General features: G+C 34.4%; 2 protein-coding genes across 2 annotated transcripts in view; one reads left to right on the top strand and one right to left on the bottom strand.

Annotated features, from left to right (window-relative positions):
- LOC149911248 (uncharacterized) overlaps positions 1-12979 on the bottom strand; it is a 99276-nt gene extending 86297 nt beyond the window's left edge. The window contains exon 1 of the mRNA XM_090113645.1: positions 12347-12979. Within this exon, the coding sequence (XP_089969771.1) occupies positions 12347-12824 (478 nt within the window). The 5' untranslated portion in view covers positions 12825-12979. The remainder of the gene's footprint in view (positions 1-12346) is intronic.
- LOC149911249 (lipase 1-like) lies at positions 3489-4706 on the top strand. The gene has a single exon (XM_090119481.1). The coding sequence runs from the start codon at positions 3489-3491 to the stop codon at positions 4704-4706; it is 1218 nt and encodes a 405-aa protein (XP_089975607.1).
- Positions 12980-16823: the final 3844 nt, after the last annotated feature.

The raw sequence follows: 16823 nt of genomic DNA, 5'->3' as shown, positions 1-16823 counted from the left end.
TGCAAACGAACATCTCCTTGGAGCCTGCTCTATTATGTATCATACATTGCACTTGTTAGATAATACATACACACACATATTAAGAAAAAACACTATTTTTAACGTTCATGATATTTTTGGTGTCATTTTTGTTATTTAAACTAGTTAAAAAACAGTTTAAAAAAGTTCTGTCTTGGACGTCCGTGTGTCTGTATGTGCGGATCCTTTTTCTTGTTAACACGATAGCGACCGAAATACTTTACTAATCGAGTCTTTTTTTTTCTCTTACGCTTGAGTATGCTCAGGAATAGAACCCTTTCATTTTTCAGGGTCTGATTCGATGTGGTTTAATTGTTATTAAATAAACAAAAATAATAATTAATAAATATTTATTAAAAAAAAATTATGAGGCGTGCACTTTTGGATTTTCCAAATTATTTTTTATTTCTGAAAGCTATATTTTGTTATAAAAGAAGATTTGGGTTACCTATATATTTTCGGGTACGCATAATTAGTGTTCTTCATTTGGGAATAATTTCAACCATAAATATATATCCGAATTATAAACATTTCAATCTACTAAAATGTGCTGCCTATTATTGACATGTTTGAGAAAAAATTGGCATTGAATAATCCAGGATTTTTCACGGAAAGGGCCTATTAGCCTTTGCTCTCTTTGCCCAAATAACATTAATTATTGTTATTTAGATTTTTTTTTCCGTAAATTGAAAATCCTATGTTTTCATTCCAAATGCAAATTTGAAAGCTAAAATATGTGCACAAAAACATTGACCGTACCTATTAGCCTAGATATTTATTTCCTCTAATAAATATCAATAACGCATTACCGAGTAAAGATCAAAAGAACAAGCTTATTTAATACTAGCTTACCGGCTTCGCCCGCTTTGTCTAAAACCTAATAAATTATATACTAAAACCTTCCTCTTGAATCACTCTATCTATTTAAAAAAACCGCATCAAAATCCGTTGCGTAGTTTTAAAGATTTAAGCACACAAAGGGACATAGGGACAGAGAAAGCGACTTTGTTTTATACTAGGTATGTAGTGATGATACGGTAGAACCCCGTTGAGTCGAACCTCGATAAGTCAAAAACCTCCAAACCTCGAAAAAATATTTTGTTCCCTTCCCTTCAAACACCAAAACCTCCATATACTTGAAATCTCTACCCTTTGTTAGTCGAAATAATCACCGAGTCCCTCCAAGCCATTTTGGTAAATATTTTCACTCTATTGACTCGAAAAATTAAATTTGACATCTGTATGTCGAACATAGCAACGTTTTATTTTACAACCTTTACAACTTAATCATTAGGAATTTATTACCTCTATTGTTCGAACAAAAATAAGTTACCGACTTTAAGAACGTGCCGACAATGTAAGTACACTATTGTTTCTTAGAAAACATTTAAGGAGTATACGATAATAAATCTATGACTCACGTAAACACGTGTTTGCTGGATTGGTGTCAGGTGTTTAATGTTGATTTCCTTTGAAATTTAGCTAAGCAAGTCATTTGTTTTCGACTTAAATACTGTCAGAAGTAGTTTTGTTCTACTACAATACACATCAGTTAGTACAACAGTTAACATGAGTGCTGTGAAACGTAAACTTAGGTTGCTTGTAGATAGGTCGAGTAGCGCGAACTGGAGGTAATTGACGTAAGTCTCCGATGAAAATAATATCTAATCCACCAATGATCATGCATATCTCATCAATAATAATAACTTTAACATATTTAAACAATGTTCTATATTGCTGCGCAGCTGTATGTACAGATAATAAAAGCCTTTTATTAAACTTTATCAAAGGAGAATGGGCAAATTGGGCCTGAAACTTGGGCTAGGACCAATACACACGAAATATTGTTTTTGTGATATATCATTACATTACTTACGAAAAAAATAAAAGAAAAAAATAAATCGACCGGGTTCTTGTACAGTCAAGGCAAAAAGTTTTATTTATTTGGCTATTATTTTGCGCACAATAACGGTGTTTTTAATTCGAGTGAAGTAAATATAAATCAAAATGTCACTGGAGTGACTGAGTTTAACCACAAAAAACGTCTAACTACTTTGAATTACAATAAAAACGGTATACGTACCTGTTACAAAACATAATATTAGTGTATTTCGTTCATTAGAAGCTTAAGATTAGTAGGTACGTATTTGTAAGTGAAAGTGAATTGGAGTAACATAAAGATATTGTCATTGTCTTATAACAGTTATTTATTGCAAAAAATATTATACACAAAGAAATAAAATTTGATGTGACTGTACAAAAACCCGGTTGATTATTTTTATATATGTATTTTTCCCGTTATGTATGTGTTATGATCTATTATAAAAACAATATCTCATGTGTATTGGTCCAACTCAAGGATTCAGGCCCAACTTCCATAGTAAAATGCCCATTCTCCTTTAACTTTATTTAACCAATTTCTGTAAAGTTGCATATAGTAAATTATTTTTTGAAAAATAAGGTCATCAAGAAGTTTCACTTCTTACGTGTGTATACGCACACATTTTTTTGTTAGTTAATTTATGTATTTTTACGAATTATTCATGAATCGCTTATAATTTAGATGTTACTAAATTACACTAAACTAATTAAACTAACTAATTAAAAATGAAGATAATAAGTCATTATCAAACACATTAATGTAACACGCGAGTTTTTAACTATTGCTTCATTTTAGTGCCATCACTAGGTATATATGTTACGGCTAAAGGTAGGTGAGAACATAAACTTAAGATTAGCCGGCTAAACTTAGGTTTATTTTCGACGAGGTGTTAATGTTAGTTTGTTCTATCTTTAGCCGGCTAAACTTAAGTGTAACCGCAGGCCCGTGGCTAAAAATGTCGGGGTGGGTAGATTTGGTTACTATAATACATGTAAGGAACAGGGCGAGTGTTTTCTGGCACTTCGCCGGCTGCTGCCGCAGCACGCTCGCTGCGCTCGCTCGGCTCGTGCGGGTCTTAAGAGTTCTAACCTAACCTAACCTAGCCACCAGCTTTCTGCCCTGAGTCGGGGTGGGTAGATTTGGTTACTATAATACATGTAAGGAACAGGGCGAGTGTTTTCTGGCACTGTGCGGGCCCCTCAAGCCCTCCACCGGCCCGGCGCTAACCAAATCTACCCACCCCGACATTTTTAGCCACGGGCCTGCGGTTACACTTAAGTTTAGCCGGCTAAAGATAGAACAAACTAACATTAACACCTCGTCGAAAATAAACCTAAGTTTAGCCGGCTAATCTTAAGTTTATGTTCTCACCTACCTTTAGCCGTGACATATATATATGTTAAAGATCGAATAATTGTGTGGTATAATAAAATATTTAATAGTATACTTTGGATATATTAAGAAATATTAAGATCACAAATACAAAAGTAATTAATAAATAAAACAAACAAAAAACATAAACAGTTTCGGATCGATCTTGCCATAGAAGAAGACATATTATTATTATTCTTATCGCAGTGGAACAAAAATGGTTACCAAAAAAAGTATTTCCGAGAAAACGAAACGTATTTATCAAATGCTTATCATAAACGCTGCTATAAGCAATGTGACCACTCTGGATATCATTCCTCATAATATATTAACAAATACCGGAAAACTCAGTACTTCGGAAATGGCTGCAAAATTCGGTCATCCTGCGGAGGAACACGTGGTTACAACAGAAGATGGATACATGCTAGCCTTGCATCATCTCCCTGGTAAAGGCATGCCTATTTTCTTGATGCATGGCGTAGCAGACACCAGCCAGGATTGGCTGATAAGAGGCAACACGTCGTTGGGAATCACACTCGCAGAAATGGGCCACGACATTTGGATAGGAGATTCTCGAGGCAACAAGTACTCCAGGAGACACGTGTCTTTAGACCCAGATATCGACGCTGAACAGTTCTGGAACTTCACCTTTACCGAAATCGGCTACTACGACCTGCCTGCATTCATTGATTACATTCTGCAAGAAACGGGCTATGAGAAGCTGAATGCAATAGGACACTCGCAAGGTACAACAATATTCTTCGTGATGGGTTCAACGAGAACCGAGTATAATGATAAAGTGAACGCGTTTATAGCGCTAGCGCCGATAGCATACCTCACAAACGTCCCAAAGCCCCTTTCGACAATCATTGCTGCTGGACCCATTATCTATAATGGAGCTGTGAAAACACGTCAGTACGAGGTCTTCGGTGAGTCTTTATCGGGTAAAACAATACGTCCCCTGTGTTTGAAGCCAGTAATTGGCTACTCTACATGTGCGTTTGAATTACTTTTCCCAATAAATGGTTATGACGCTGCAGAATACGAGTACTCATTTCACTACGAAGCTTTCCAAACATTTCCAGCAAGCACTGCAATAAAGAATCTTTATCATTTCGCACAAGTGGGTATACGGGATAGTTTCTCGCATTTTGATTATGGAAAAGAGGAAAATTTGAAACGCTATGGGACGGAGTTGCCTCCAGACTTCGATTTGAGCAAAGTGACATTGCCTGTAGCGCTGATATCCGGTATAAATGATAAGGTGTCGACTTTGGAGGATGTAGCTAAACTGCGACCAGCATTACCAAACGTTATTCAGTACACCGTGGTAGAGAGGAGAAAATGTAATCACAATGATTTTATATGGGGAAGAACGAATTACAAATATTTATTTCCGATAATATTTGATATTATCGAAAAATATTTTTATTGATGTATTAAATGATCGTGGACCGCTAGTTTAAAATATAAAGCTATTTTTACACCCCAATATGAAACTGATTAATTAAATTAACTTTAAAGATTGTAAACTTAAATTTAGTATGTTTATGTAGGTATATACTGTATATGTATATATTATATTGTAGTTATATACATATAGTGTTTTATGTATTATGATTTGTTTTAATTCAGTTTTTTTAAAGTGAAACTTTTATTACATCGTCTCAAACTTTTTGGTCTGTGTAGCGCATGTCGCGTGTATCGCGGCTGCCGAGTAGGTATACCTACTCGGCAGCCGACCGTCACGCGACATGCGCTACACAAAGCCGTGTTCGGAACCGTTCGAACAGTTTCACTTTTACCGTGGTTTCATAAAACCACACAACATTTTTCTTCTTTTTTTTTAAAGTTATTATTGCTAATTGACTACCTTAAGTTATAATTTGTCCTTTGCCTAAAGGTTGCCTGGCAGAGATGGCTTTGAGCCATAAGGCTGCCATTTGTACATTTTAAATGGTTTTGTTTTATGTACTTTTATTTTAATATGTTGTACAATAAAGAGTAAATAAATAAATAAATCAACTTCTGTCTTCCCATATAATATTAGTAGATTTGTATTTGTATTTTTCTCATAATTTAAGTTGTGTCTCATATTTTGTATAGTTCGTGTCTTGTTTAGTTATAATTTTATTATATTTTACTTCTACATAATATTCTATAGCTTTCACATATTTTTCACACGGTAGTTTATATTATTGTTTACCTTACATATATGTCATATTGTTTCTCTTTCCTCTCGCTCCGAACTTTCGGAGTGATCGGACGTGTCTCGTGTTAAATTAAATTCTTATTTAAAATTCAATATTTCGTTGCGATAAAGACTACGCAGTACCTACCAGGCTCAAATAAATCATAGGCAGTGCAGTAGTGAGCGCGATAAAGACGGAGTGATTGGAACAGATATATTTGTGTCGCATCCTAGCGTGTCTCACCGCATTTCTTGGTATCATCGTATTTGCTACCACGAAAACTGTGAACCTCACAAAAAAAATGTCAAATTTATTAAGAACTCCTCCCTCCGGGTGTCCAACAAGTATCCTCAGAAAACGACATTGTCAATCTGGATCCTGATAACCCTGTTAGTTACGTGGGCCGAAGAACTAAACGACCTCGTAGTGGAGAAAAGCTTACATCCGACTGCGGGACACTGAAGGATGAACTTCTTACGTTGCTATATACCTAATTGGAAGAGGGAACAAGATCAAACCCTCAAAACATTGAGCTCAGATATGGCAATACTAAAACTACAAAATACAAAAATACAAGAAACCACTTCTGAGCTTGAAAAGTCAATGCAATTTATTTCCACTCATTAGGAGGACAGTTTAAATAAAATAACGGGTCTTGAAAGTCGGTGCAAAGACAATAATAACTACATTAATTCATTGGAAAATAAAATTGATGACTTGGAAAAAAAGCTTAAGTCCACAGTTATCGAGTTTCGTAACTTTCCATTACAAAGTACATCACAGCAAGTAAAGGAGGTGACACAACCTTTGTGAATTCGTTCAAAAAACCTGCAATGTTCTAAATGTAAACTTACAATCCACTGAGATCAGAGATATATATGGTATGGTATGGTATACAAATCAAAGACAGGAAGTTCTACTATCTTTTTGGAGTTAACGTCGACAATCACAAAAAATAGGATCCTAAACAACATGAAGAATTATAACAAAACTAACTCAGCCAATAAATTATCTTCGGCAACTCTTGGTTTACCGGGCCCAATAGCACAAATTTATATATATCTGAGAGTTTGACCAATAAGAACAGAAAGTTATTTGCCTTAGCACGCGAAAAAGCTAAAGCTGGTGGATATAAATTTGTTTGGACATTAAATGGCAAAATCTATGTCAGAAAATCTGAGGGCACTCAACGAAACGAGATATAACGAGAGACTGATCTTCTTACACTCCAAAAAGATTGACTAGACAGTAATTATATTATTTCTTTTCCAATTATTATATTAATTGTACTAGCGGTCCGCCCCGGCTTCGACCGTGGTACATATTTACGTTTTCTCTACATAAGAACCATCCTCGTACTTCAACGAATATTATAAAAAAAGAATTATCGAAATCGGTTCAGCCGTTCACACGTGATGCCGTGACAACGCGAAACGGGTGCGGACCCGCCGCCTTTTTATAGCTCCCGAGTCCCGCCGCGAAGCGCGTCGAACGCGGCAACTGATACACAAAAATAATCCTTATGGTCTAAGATCCGAACATAAGGCGAAATTCAAAAATGTCCTGTCAGGATTTTCCCAGTCAACCCATTTTTAATACATTTTTTAATAGACTAAATTAATTATAAAATTGGTCTCATTCTAATATCACGCCGTTGAATTTCGCCTTATGTTCGGATCTTAGACCATTATGGCTGCATGATTCTGTATTCACGCGCGATGACCTATAAGCGTATTTCATGTATAACTTTGGTGTTTCTACACCGATTTACATGATTCTTTTTTTATTGAATAGTTAATAATGTTAAATTTTTTTTAATTAGGGATGAGTGAGAGTAGACAAATATAATCAGAAAGCTCCGAATTGCTAAGCTATTGAAGTATCACGTGTTATTGTGAGTCAATTTTAAAAGATAGACATATGCTGTCAAGGAATTTATTTTTTTATAATAATAATAATTTAAGAACATTTGTGTCGTACATGATTTCTATGTAGCTTTAACCATTAAGATTTAAGGCTGCACACGCGACGGAAGCTTTAAAAATGGAGTAACTTCTCCCGTTTTTACAATATTTCCCTTCACTGCTCTGCTCATATTGATCGTAGCGTAATAAAAAGTATACTATAACCTGCCCAGGAGTATGAAGAATAATTGTGCCCATAGAAATCTAAATAACAAGACACATAGAAGTGCTATAATGTCATAATTCGTATGAAAACCGCTGTCGCCAAAATCAACACATTCAAACCGAAAGCTAAACAGTACACACAAGTAAACTATGCCTTTTATTGGACAGCTTGATTTTAGTGAAAATTAACTTAACTATTAAATTAAGCTTTTGAATATGTATCCTAACGCACGAATTTACGGTTTATTTTAGAATAACATCCCTAAGTATATGAGACTTTTTGCTCCAATACGAACAAACGTGATAATAAGAATGGTCGACTGTGTCATTCATTGTTATTTCGATTACTATGGTGACACTCGTAATACTTGTAAATATTCTATAATTTTAAGGAAAAACGGCATTATTTCTAAAAAAAATATTTTCCGATGAAATATTATTCCTTTATAAGTATAATTACAACTTGTGGAAGAATTTCCGCAATGGGAATTGCTGTAACACACCATGTATACACTCATACGTCTCCAGAGCAACTGAACAGTGACGAATGCACTGGTGATGTGAAAATCACCTGAGTGGCGACAAGGTCACGCACGTTTACGACTTCTAGTGTCTTGTTATTTAGATTTCTATGATTGTGCCAAATTTCGTAAAAAATCCGTCGTGTAGTTTTTGTTTCTATATCGAATATACAGACAGACAGACAGACAAAAATTTTACTGATTGCATTTTTGGCATCAGTAGCGATCCCTTATCACCCCTTCATAGTTTTTTTTTAATATATTTCATGTACAGAATTGGCCTCTCTATGGCCTCTCTACAGATTTATTATAAGTATAGATGAGATTCGCATATTCGCATCATTTAACTCGTGCAATTCACGTGCAATTAATCAAACACCCCATCAGTTGATATGCTCTGCTCATTTATTGTTGTTTTCTTTTTGCGATTGGTCGACGAGCGTTATGAAGGTAGATTAAAAACATCCGCTTTGCAATTCCATATACTGAGTGGAATTTATTGAACAGATTGAGCCGATATCTTTTTATTAATTCAACACTTCAGATTGTAAACACGTTCATTTGTACGTGACTTATAGCTTGTTTGTCTTTCTTTGAGAGAGTGTATATAAAGTGAAAGGATTTTTGGGCATTTTCGCCAAAATGTCTACAATCCAATTCACGGGATGTCCCACACATAAAAATTGCAAAAAAACTCAGGATTTTATGATTTAGAAGTGTTGAATTAATTTTAAATAGTTTAGAATTACTTAAGATTTCTTGTTTTAATTTTACTTAAGAGAAAATTAAACCAAAGTTCCAAAATTTAATCCTGAAAATTGACATCTTACGGATTGCAGTACTGTCCCCTTTTCGAAATGTGATCATTATTTAACAATTTCTCAGCAATTTCGCTATTTATAACTTACTGCAAACGTTTAAATTATTGTAATTTCGTTGTAGTTTTCAAGTGTAATAAACTCATAATACATTTTATTACAATTATATTATTTTAAATTATTATAAGTATAGATTAGTTTTAATCGTGTCCCCTTGGTATCTGTTAACTGGACATGTCCTGCACCGTTACCGTAAATGCTCAATAAGTTCGTTCTGTTTTTTTTCTACCTTCCACAATTTTGTTATACAAATAGCAACACCAAATCGAACACGAGCTATGTCAGCAGCCATTTGAAGTGTCAGCTATTTTAGCGTTCATTTTTGACAGTGTTGTGAGCGGTAACGGTCATTTTGCAAAGTTTTCACCTCATACTGAGCGGTAAATGTTTCACGATTCTAGAACGATTTTGTAATGTTAATGTTAAAACAAAGGTAGTTTCACATGGTGACATTATTTGTGGTTTTATATAGTTTAAAGATATTCAATTAACTTAACATATATTTAGTTAATGATTAGAAATCTAAGAAAAGATGTGCGACCGTTACGTCCTTTTCGTTACCAAATGGCTGGTAACGTATTAGCTGGACCAAAAATGTAACGAACAGGACAGCGTAAACATATGGATACACTGAGAGAATTTTAGTACCTACTATAAAATTGCTCTGCTTATTAGCCACCTGCCAAATTTAACTTGAGGTTTATAAATTTGCTTTTGTTCTGAATTTAAATTTAAAACAAATTGCATGTCAACTATGAGATAAATATGCTAGCCTGTGATGCTAGCTATAAAACTACATCAAGTAAAAGCTTTAAGTAGTCATTCTTAATTAGTCCCAGTATGTCCTCAACTTTACTATGTTAGGACCGTTACTGATTGGTCAGATATACGTGACTGTCCCCTGAAATATTGATGAGTTTTGATAGTTTTTTTTATTTTGTGAAAAAAAAATTAATATTTTTTTATATTTAAGTAATTTCGAAACAAATGCATTCTCAAGTACTGATTGGTATTGTAATTCTAGATTTGCCCCTAGTTATTTCATTAATAAAATAAAAGTTAAGTATTGCATTTTCGTAAAAGTAACGGTCATGACAATTTGTTACAAGTTACAATAATTAATTATTTCGTTTTTAACTAGAGTTTATGTTCATTTGCTAGACAAGACAATTATTAAGCTACTACATGCCAAAAAAACCCAATTCTAACTTTAGTTTTATTTCAAAAGCAAAATATTCTTAGGTAACGTTCTGGACCAAAAAACGTGCCTAAGTTACTATTTTTCACTATTTCATATAAAATCGGGGTTTAAAATAAAATTCAAAAACATTTTTAGTAAAATTTAATTTAACTATTACTCTAATAAACCAACCATTACCCAAAATACTGAAAAAAATATTCAGTAGCATATTTTGAGAGGTGGTACCAATTGAAAAAAAAAGCCCTTTTATCGTGCAAGTTTAGCTGCGTAAAGTGGTTACATACTGTAATAGAAACAAACCCATTCCGATAGATTATCCACACTATCAACTCTCATACAAAAACAAACGATATAGGAGTTTGTGGACTTTTAGCTCAAATGTGGATCATAGTGGAGACCCGCGTGATCCCCATGTTACAATTTACAAAAGGCTTTAATGTTATAAGGCCTTTATTCTGAAGTGTTTTTAACTCGTCTCATAAGCAGCCGAGTGAGATGCATACCTATCTAGTAAGATACAATATACATATACCTTAGGTATATACTATGCACCGAAAGTACTAAGTCGAAATGCCACTTGCTGAGCAACAAACGGCGCCCGTAGCAAGGGCCAGCTGTTTGTTTAGCCTGACTTCTGTTTCCACATGCATAGTTTTATGAAAAAACATTTAACTAAATGTTAAATGTTTTTCAACGGATTATCTTTATATCTTTATATAAAAGAAAACAGAATATTTTGAACGTCAATTTATTTCATTGTTATTCAAGAAACTTGTGCAATTAATTAATTATTTCAATACGAAAAATGACATTGAATAATTAGACCTTGGAAAAAACATGTGTTTCTACTGAACACATGAAATATAATATTTGTATTTCCAAAATAAAATAGATGCGTGTAAGTTCCAATAAAATTCCTGTAGCCCCGTTGGAAATGGTGAAAGAAATTTCTTTCATGATTTGTAATGTTTTGTAAACATTTTATCCGATGATTGTCATAACATCACACCATTTCGTACTCTTTCAATTACTGACATTATTGTTCTTTAAAAAGCGTTTTTGCTTTATTTCATAGGCTATAACTTAGGGCTATAGTTATAGCCTACTTCGAAAAATTACAGCTGTACGTTTATGGCTTTACATAAGTCAAGTATTTCAAGTGTTTGTCAACGATTATGATGGCTTGATTGTGAAAGTTATTATTTAGTTGCCTACATACAGAATACGGAAGCTCAATTTTGATGTTAAAATATACATCAGACTGAAACTGAATCTGTCAGAAGCTGCTCCGCATGCCAATCTAAATTTTTAATTAAATCTGCCATGTTGGCAATTTGTGCGACTATCTCAATTAGTTGTTTGTTGCCGCGTTGTCTGTATATTCAGCCATTGTATAAAAATTTTATTCATGTTTTATTGTTTACTTGAATTTGACAACATTCAAATATCATAAGGGTTCCATCATATTATCGAAAGTCTCTTTTTTATTTTATGATACATGGCGTTAGTTTGGTTGGTCCACGCTGGTTAATATTATTTTGTGACTTCAATATATGTATTTAAATTGTTAACTGTGTTTTTTAATAAGCATTTATTGACATCCGGAGGCGGCGTGTGTCGGTGTATGTTTGTTTTGGTTTATCAAATATTCAGATATTACTAATAATATGCTTTTCAGAATGTGTTTCGTGTAATATAAGAAATAGGCAGCGTCGGTGGCAATTTGTTATAACATTTATCAATTACTTCTTAGTTAATTGTCATCCATTCTTTACCGCAGAATTTTAAAAAGGTTTTTATAAACTGTTTCTCTCCTATTTAGGACTCTTCGTTATCTAATAATTAATATTAGGTTTCGAAAAATGTTATTTAAAGAAAACACGCTAATTATGTTATCGCTGGGCTTATATTTTCGCTGATAGCACCTAAATTCTAAATTCGCTTGGCTAATCACAATCGCAGAAGCATTCGAGTTTACAATAAAGTATTGTTTAATTTTTAAACATAATCGTGGTCGAAATTTTCGTCGTTTGGAGCATATTTATTTAAACCGTTTCTGTCGAAGTCCTGCCTGAAATTGGAGACGTATACGGCGCCAAGGTCGACCGGACGGCATCCGTCTTCGGCAAGGACGTAAGGACGAAGGTGACTCACCGAGAGGCTGATGAACGGTCGTGTGAGCGTCGCAGTCAGCGCACACCGCCGACCGCAGCATCCTCTCTCTTTGCAAGCGACGGAGAAGTTGCAGGTGTTGAGGAGTGAACACCGTGCCGGATCTCTCGCCGACCAAAACAACATCTCCCGCTTCCCACCAAGCCTGTTCCCGCAGAGTCCCGTCTCTATTAAAAAGCCCCATATCTTTGTACCCTTCTGGCGGGCTAAGCGCCCCAGGCTCCGGCTCCTGGAAGCGCTCGCACGCCCCGCAACCCGAACATTCCTCGCTTTCCCCCTCATCGGAATACCCGCATTCATCTCTGACTACAATAATATAATCGGCCTCAAAAAATTCATTAGCACTCTCGTCGAAGACAACCCGGTGCTTTTTTGATTTATTGCCCTTTTTAAGTGATGACTTTAAGTTATCGTGATCTTTGTTGTGCCGCGTGTCACGAGCGGCGCGATCGCCGCGCATCGTCGCGTGTGTGCACGGCGCGGGAAGTCGCCGGAGTGCCGGAGTGACGGAGTGGCGGTGGCGGAGTGGAGAGGAGAAAGCGAGTGGTGTTCGGTGCCCGGAGGGTGGGAGCCCACGACGCCTAAAGCGCTGCGCCCGCCTATCGATCGAGCGGTTTTCACCGCAACTAAAGAAAACGGTTTTCCGACAGGCGAAGTGGTCACGCCCTGCACCGAACCTTGGCGAACCATGGACCACCTTTCAACTGTCACAAACCTTCAACGTCATGCCACTGTACATCATTGTCATAAAGACAGTTGAAGTCATGTTGAAGTACAGTGGCATGACGTTGAAGTAGGGTGGCATGACGCATAAAATAGCGGGAAAAACTTTTTCGTAACTTTTATTTTAGCAGTTCTAGAAATTTAAATTATGCATTTGCAACAAGAACAATGTATCAATTAACCTGTTTTGTATTTTTCTTAGTAGAAAACGTTTATATTTACATAAAGGTGTTTTTCAGTTACAGACTAGGTGTTATTAATTATTATAAAGTTTTATTTAATATTCTGTGAGTAGGTATATTATAATCCTCTCTTTTTTCTCTTCTCTATCTCTATATTTATTATAAATAAAATTCTCGTGTCACAATGTTAGTTATACTCCTCCGAAACGGCTGAACCAACTCTCGAAAATTTTTTGGGCTAATTGGGTAGGTCTAAGAATCAGCCAACATCTAATTTTCATACCCCTAATTGATAAAGAGTACGGCAGAACAACTTCTGCCGGTACAGCTAGTGCCTACCGAATGTATTTTTTTTAATAAACTTAGCAAGGTACAATATAATTTTACTCAGTATGTACTTATTTAATTATTATAAGTAGATAAGACGTATTGTAAAACTGAACATCAAAATATAACTAAGTTGGAAGTTTTTTTTTTTAACATTGAAATAATACAACTACAATATTATAAATTACAGAAAAAAATACGGCTAATGATTAAAGTGCAATGTAAAAAAATAAACACTTTAGTTAGGAATAATACCTAGGTATCTATTAGTAGTGTATAGTGGAAACTATTAAAGAATTATTAAAATAAAGAACAAGAATGGTACTTACTTCAAATTGTATAATTATCATTCCTATATTTTACGTTTGAAATAACTAATACCTAACTATAACAAATCCCAAAAACATAAAAAATAATGCAGAACCTTCTCCTTTTTTCAAAGTCGTTTGAAAACATTTATTTAGTTTATAGAACATCATCTCTTTATTAAAATTGGGTTATATTGGATACAGATATTCACCAGGGGCCGATTTTTCAATTCTCGGTTTAAAATTAATTCGTCGTATTGTATTAACGCTTAGTATTAAAGTATTAATTAACAACAACTTCAAAAACTTACTTGTAAAAATTGCCCGCCTAATTTACGCACAAAGTACTTACCAAAGAATAAAGAGAATACCTAGTTACTAGCCTACTAGGTACGTAAATACTTAAAGGAATAATTAACGTTAAGGGTGCACTCACACACATCAGTCACCGTCAAGTCACCGATGACTGATCGGTGACGGTTTGTGTACGTATCCACAAACACCAGTCACCGTCATGTTGTCCGTCCGTCACGTCGCCGGTTTGACTGAATCATTGAACACATACATCAGGTTAGTCAGTGATTAGACGTGTGTCACGCTAGAGAACATATAGCAATTATTGACGATAGCACGACGCTGACTGAACTGAGACGTGACGGCACCGGGTGCGTGGAGATAAAAGTATGATACATGTATGGAAAGATTATTTGACGTGCCTGACCGGTGACGTCACTGATAGATTTCGTGCCGGCGACTGTCGTGTGGGAACAGAGTCATACTAGAACTACTGATACATTTTTTTTTTAATCCTGTCCGGTGACGTGCCGTGACGGTGACTGATGTGTGTGAGTGCACCCTAAATACTACCAGCTAATACATACTGTAGATCCTTGTAAGATTTCTTGGATTTTTACACATGATTTTCCAATCAGAACAAGAAATTAATAGACAGTAACTAGATTAATATTTGCTACTGTTTCAATTTTCAGCTGCTTAGGTAATAATGTGGAGAAGAAAATTTGAATTTTTAATTTGACACAAGCGAAACCTTTTGAAACTGCTTTTCACTGTTAAATTCGTAAATTCTCAATTCGGTAGTAACATTATCATTATTAAAATGATTCAATTTATTTAGAGTTAGATTAGGAGCAATAGACACAGAATAATAATTCGAAACCACAGTTCGAAACTGTTTACGAATATCACAAAATGCAGACAAAATTTAAATTTCGGTACAATAAATCTAATCAAAGACATTTAAATTTATATAGTGTGGTCTATGGTATGTGCAATTTTCTACCAATCAAATATTTAATTATAGATGTTATTAAAATTATAGTATTTAAAGATTGAAATGTTCAAAATATATATTTTAATATACCTAAATATTTTGTAAATAATGTACTGCAATAAATGATATCAATACAGTGAACGCATTTTAGTACTGCCAACTGTTAAAAAACCTTTACCAACATCTAAACATCAAACTGTCAATGTCAAAAAGTAGAAAAAGGGCTTACAACATTCGATATTTTGCTATCGATATTAATAAGTTATAATAAATTTTCTATGCAAAAATTGTTAGTGTTTAGAACATGAAGCCATAAATAGACTGTAACAGTTTTTAAGAGGGCATTAGTACTAGCTAAATATAAAGAACCATGCCATCTCTGCTCCTAAAATTCGGGGATAAAGTATAATGGCATAGAGCTGGAATTTGGGCATTGCATGGCAAGGCATTGCTGACTTTCAGCTCCATTGTAATATGAGCATGGTCCTTTAAAATAATTCATTTTAAGTGAATGTTCGATCTATAATATAAATAACAAAATCCAACAAAAATATGGTTATGAGAACTTTTGAAAAAAATTTACCTAAATAATATTTAATGCTAAAATGGGATCGTGAAGTTTTAATTAAAAAAAGAGAGCGTATGTGCCGAGCACGTGTGTCAGAAGTGATTCTTCTTTGGCAAGATTCAAAGATAACAAAATTAGGTACCGTCACTCATGGCCTTACGCCATGACTCATGTTATCATAGGTATATTTTTCAGGTTTAGTTTCAAAATTTGGTTTGATTATTCGGTTTTAAAAATTTGAATTCATTTCCATTATAGACTTTACATTATTTGTTTATCGATACTTCCGCACTAGTTGATACATAGCAAACGGTGTAAGTTTTGCAGGACGTAAACGTAAAGTCAGATTGAAATAATTTCTCTAAAATGTTAAGAATTGTTATAATCCCATTGAAATATCATTGATAGCATAAAGCTACGTAAAAATTAATACAGTGAAACCTGGTGCCTTTTTTAGACGCCTCCAATACGTTTCTAATTTATTGGTGACGCCATTACAAGGTTGTATCTTGGGAATAACTGTCAGTGTCCTAACTCCTATGGATCATGTTTCGCCGTGCCGACTGTAGTATAAATTTTATCGAATTTTAAAAATTTTATGCACTCAATTTTTAACATTCAAACATTTAAAATGAATAATATTTTATCTTAAAGACAAGGAAATTCTAGTACCGTTATGATATTTCGGAATATAGTGAAGTTTCAGGTTTCATTCCATGCCTTAATGAATAAAAAAATAATTGAGTTCAAAGTATAAATTATCGATAAAAGAATATTTTGTTAATATTTTAACCTTCCGCAGGCAAGACTTTTTTTACATACATAAATGGCAACAGGGGTGACGCATCACCCCTTTATTTTTAAACTCAAATAAAACAGCAATTTGTAAGAAAACGAAAGTTATTTATTAAGAGATCAATCACTTATACAATTATTAATGACATGAAAAAAGTATTAATTATGGCAACCTTAATTTGGTATTTTTTTTTTTGGGTTAAATGCAGTTCAAGCAAACATCCTTACGGTGTTCAGTGCAAGCGGGCTGAAGACATTTTGTGCA

The sequence above is a fragment of the Colias eurytheme genome, chromosome 1, assembly GCF_061535395.1.
Source record: "Colias eurytheme isolate Ceu_HAF_F1 chromosome 1, ilColEury1 Martin Lab GWU primary, whole genome shotgun sequence".
Classification (NCBI taxonomy): Eukaryota; Metazoa; Arthropoda; class Insecta; order Lepidoptera; family Pieridae; genus Colias; species Colias eurytheme.
This window is presented reverse-complemented; position numbering and strand designations above follow the sequence as displayed.

What these genes read in the sequence shown, in the direction of transcription:
- LOC149911249 (XM_090119481.1), top strand. Translation starts at nt 3,489, where the DNA reads ATGGTTACCAAAAAAAGTATTTCCGAGAAAACGAAACGTATTTATCAA.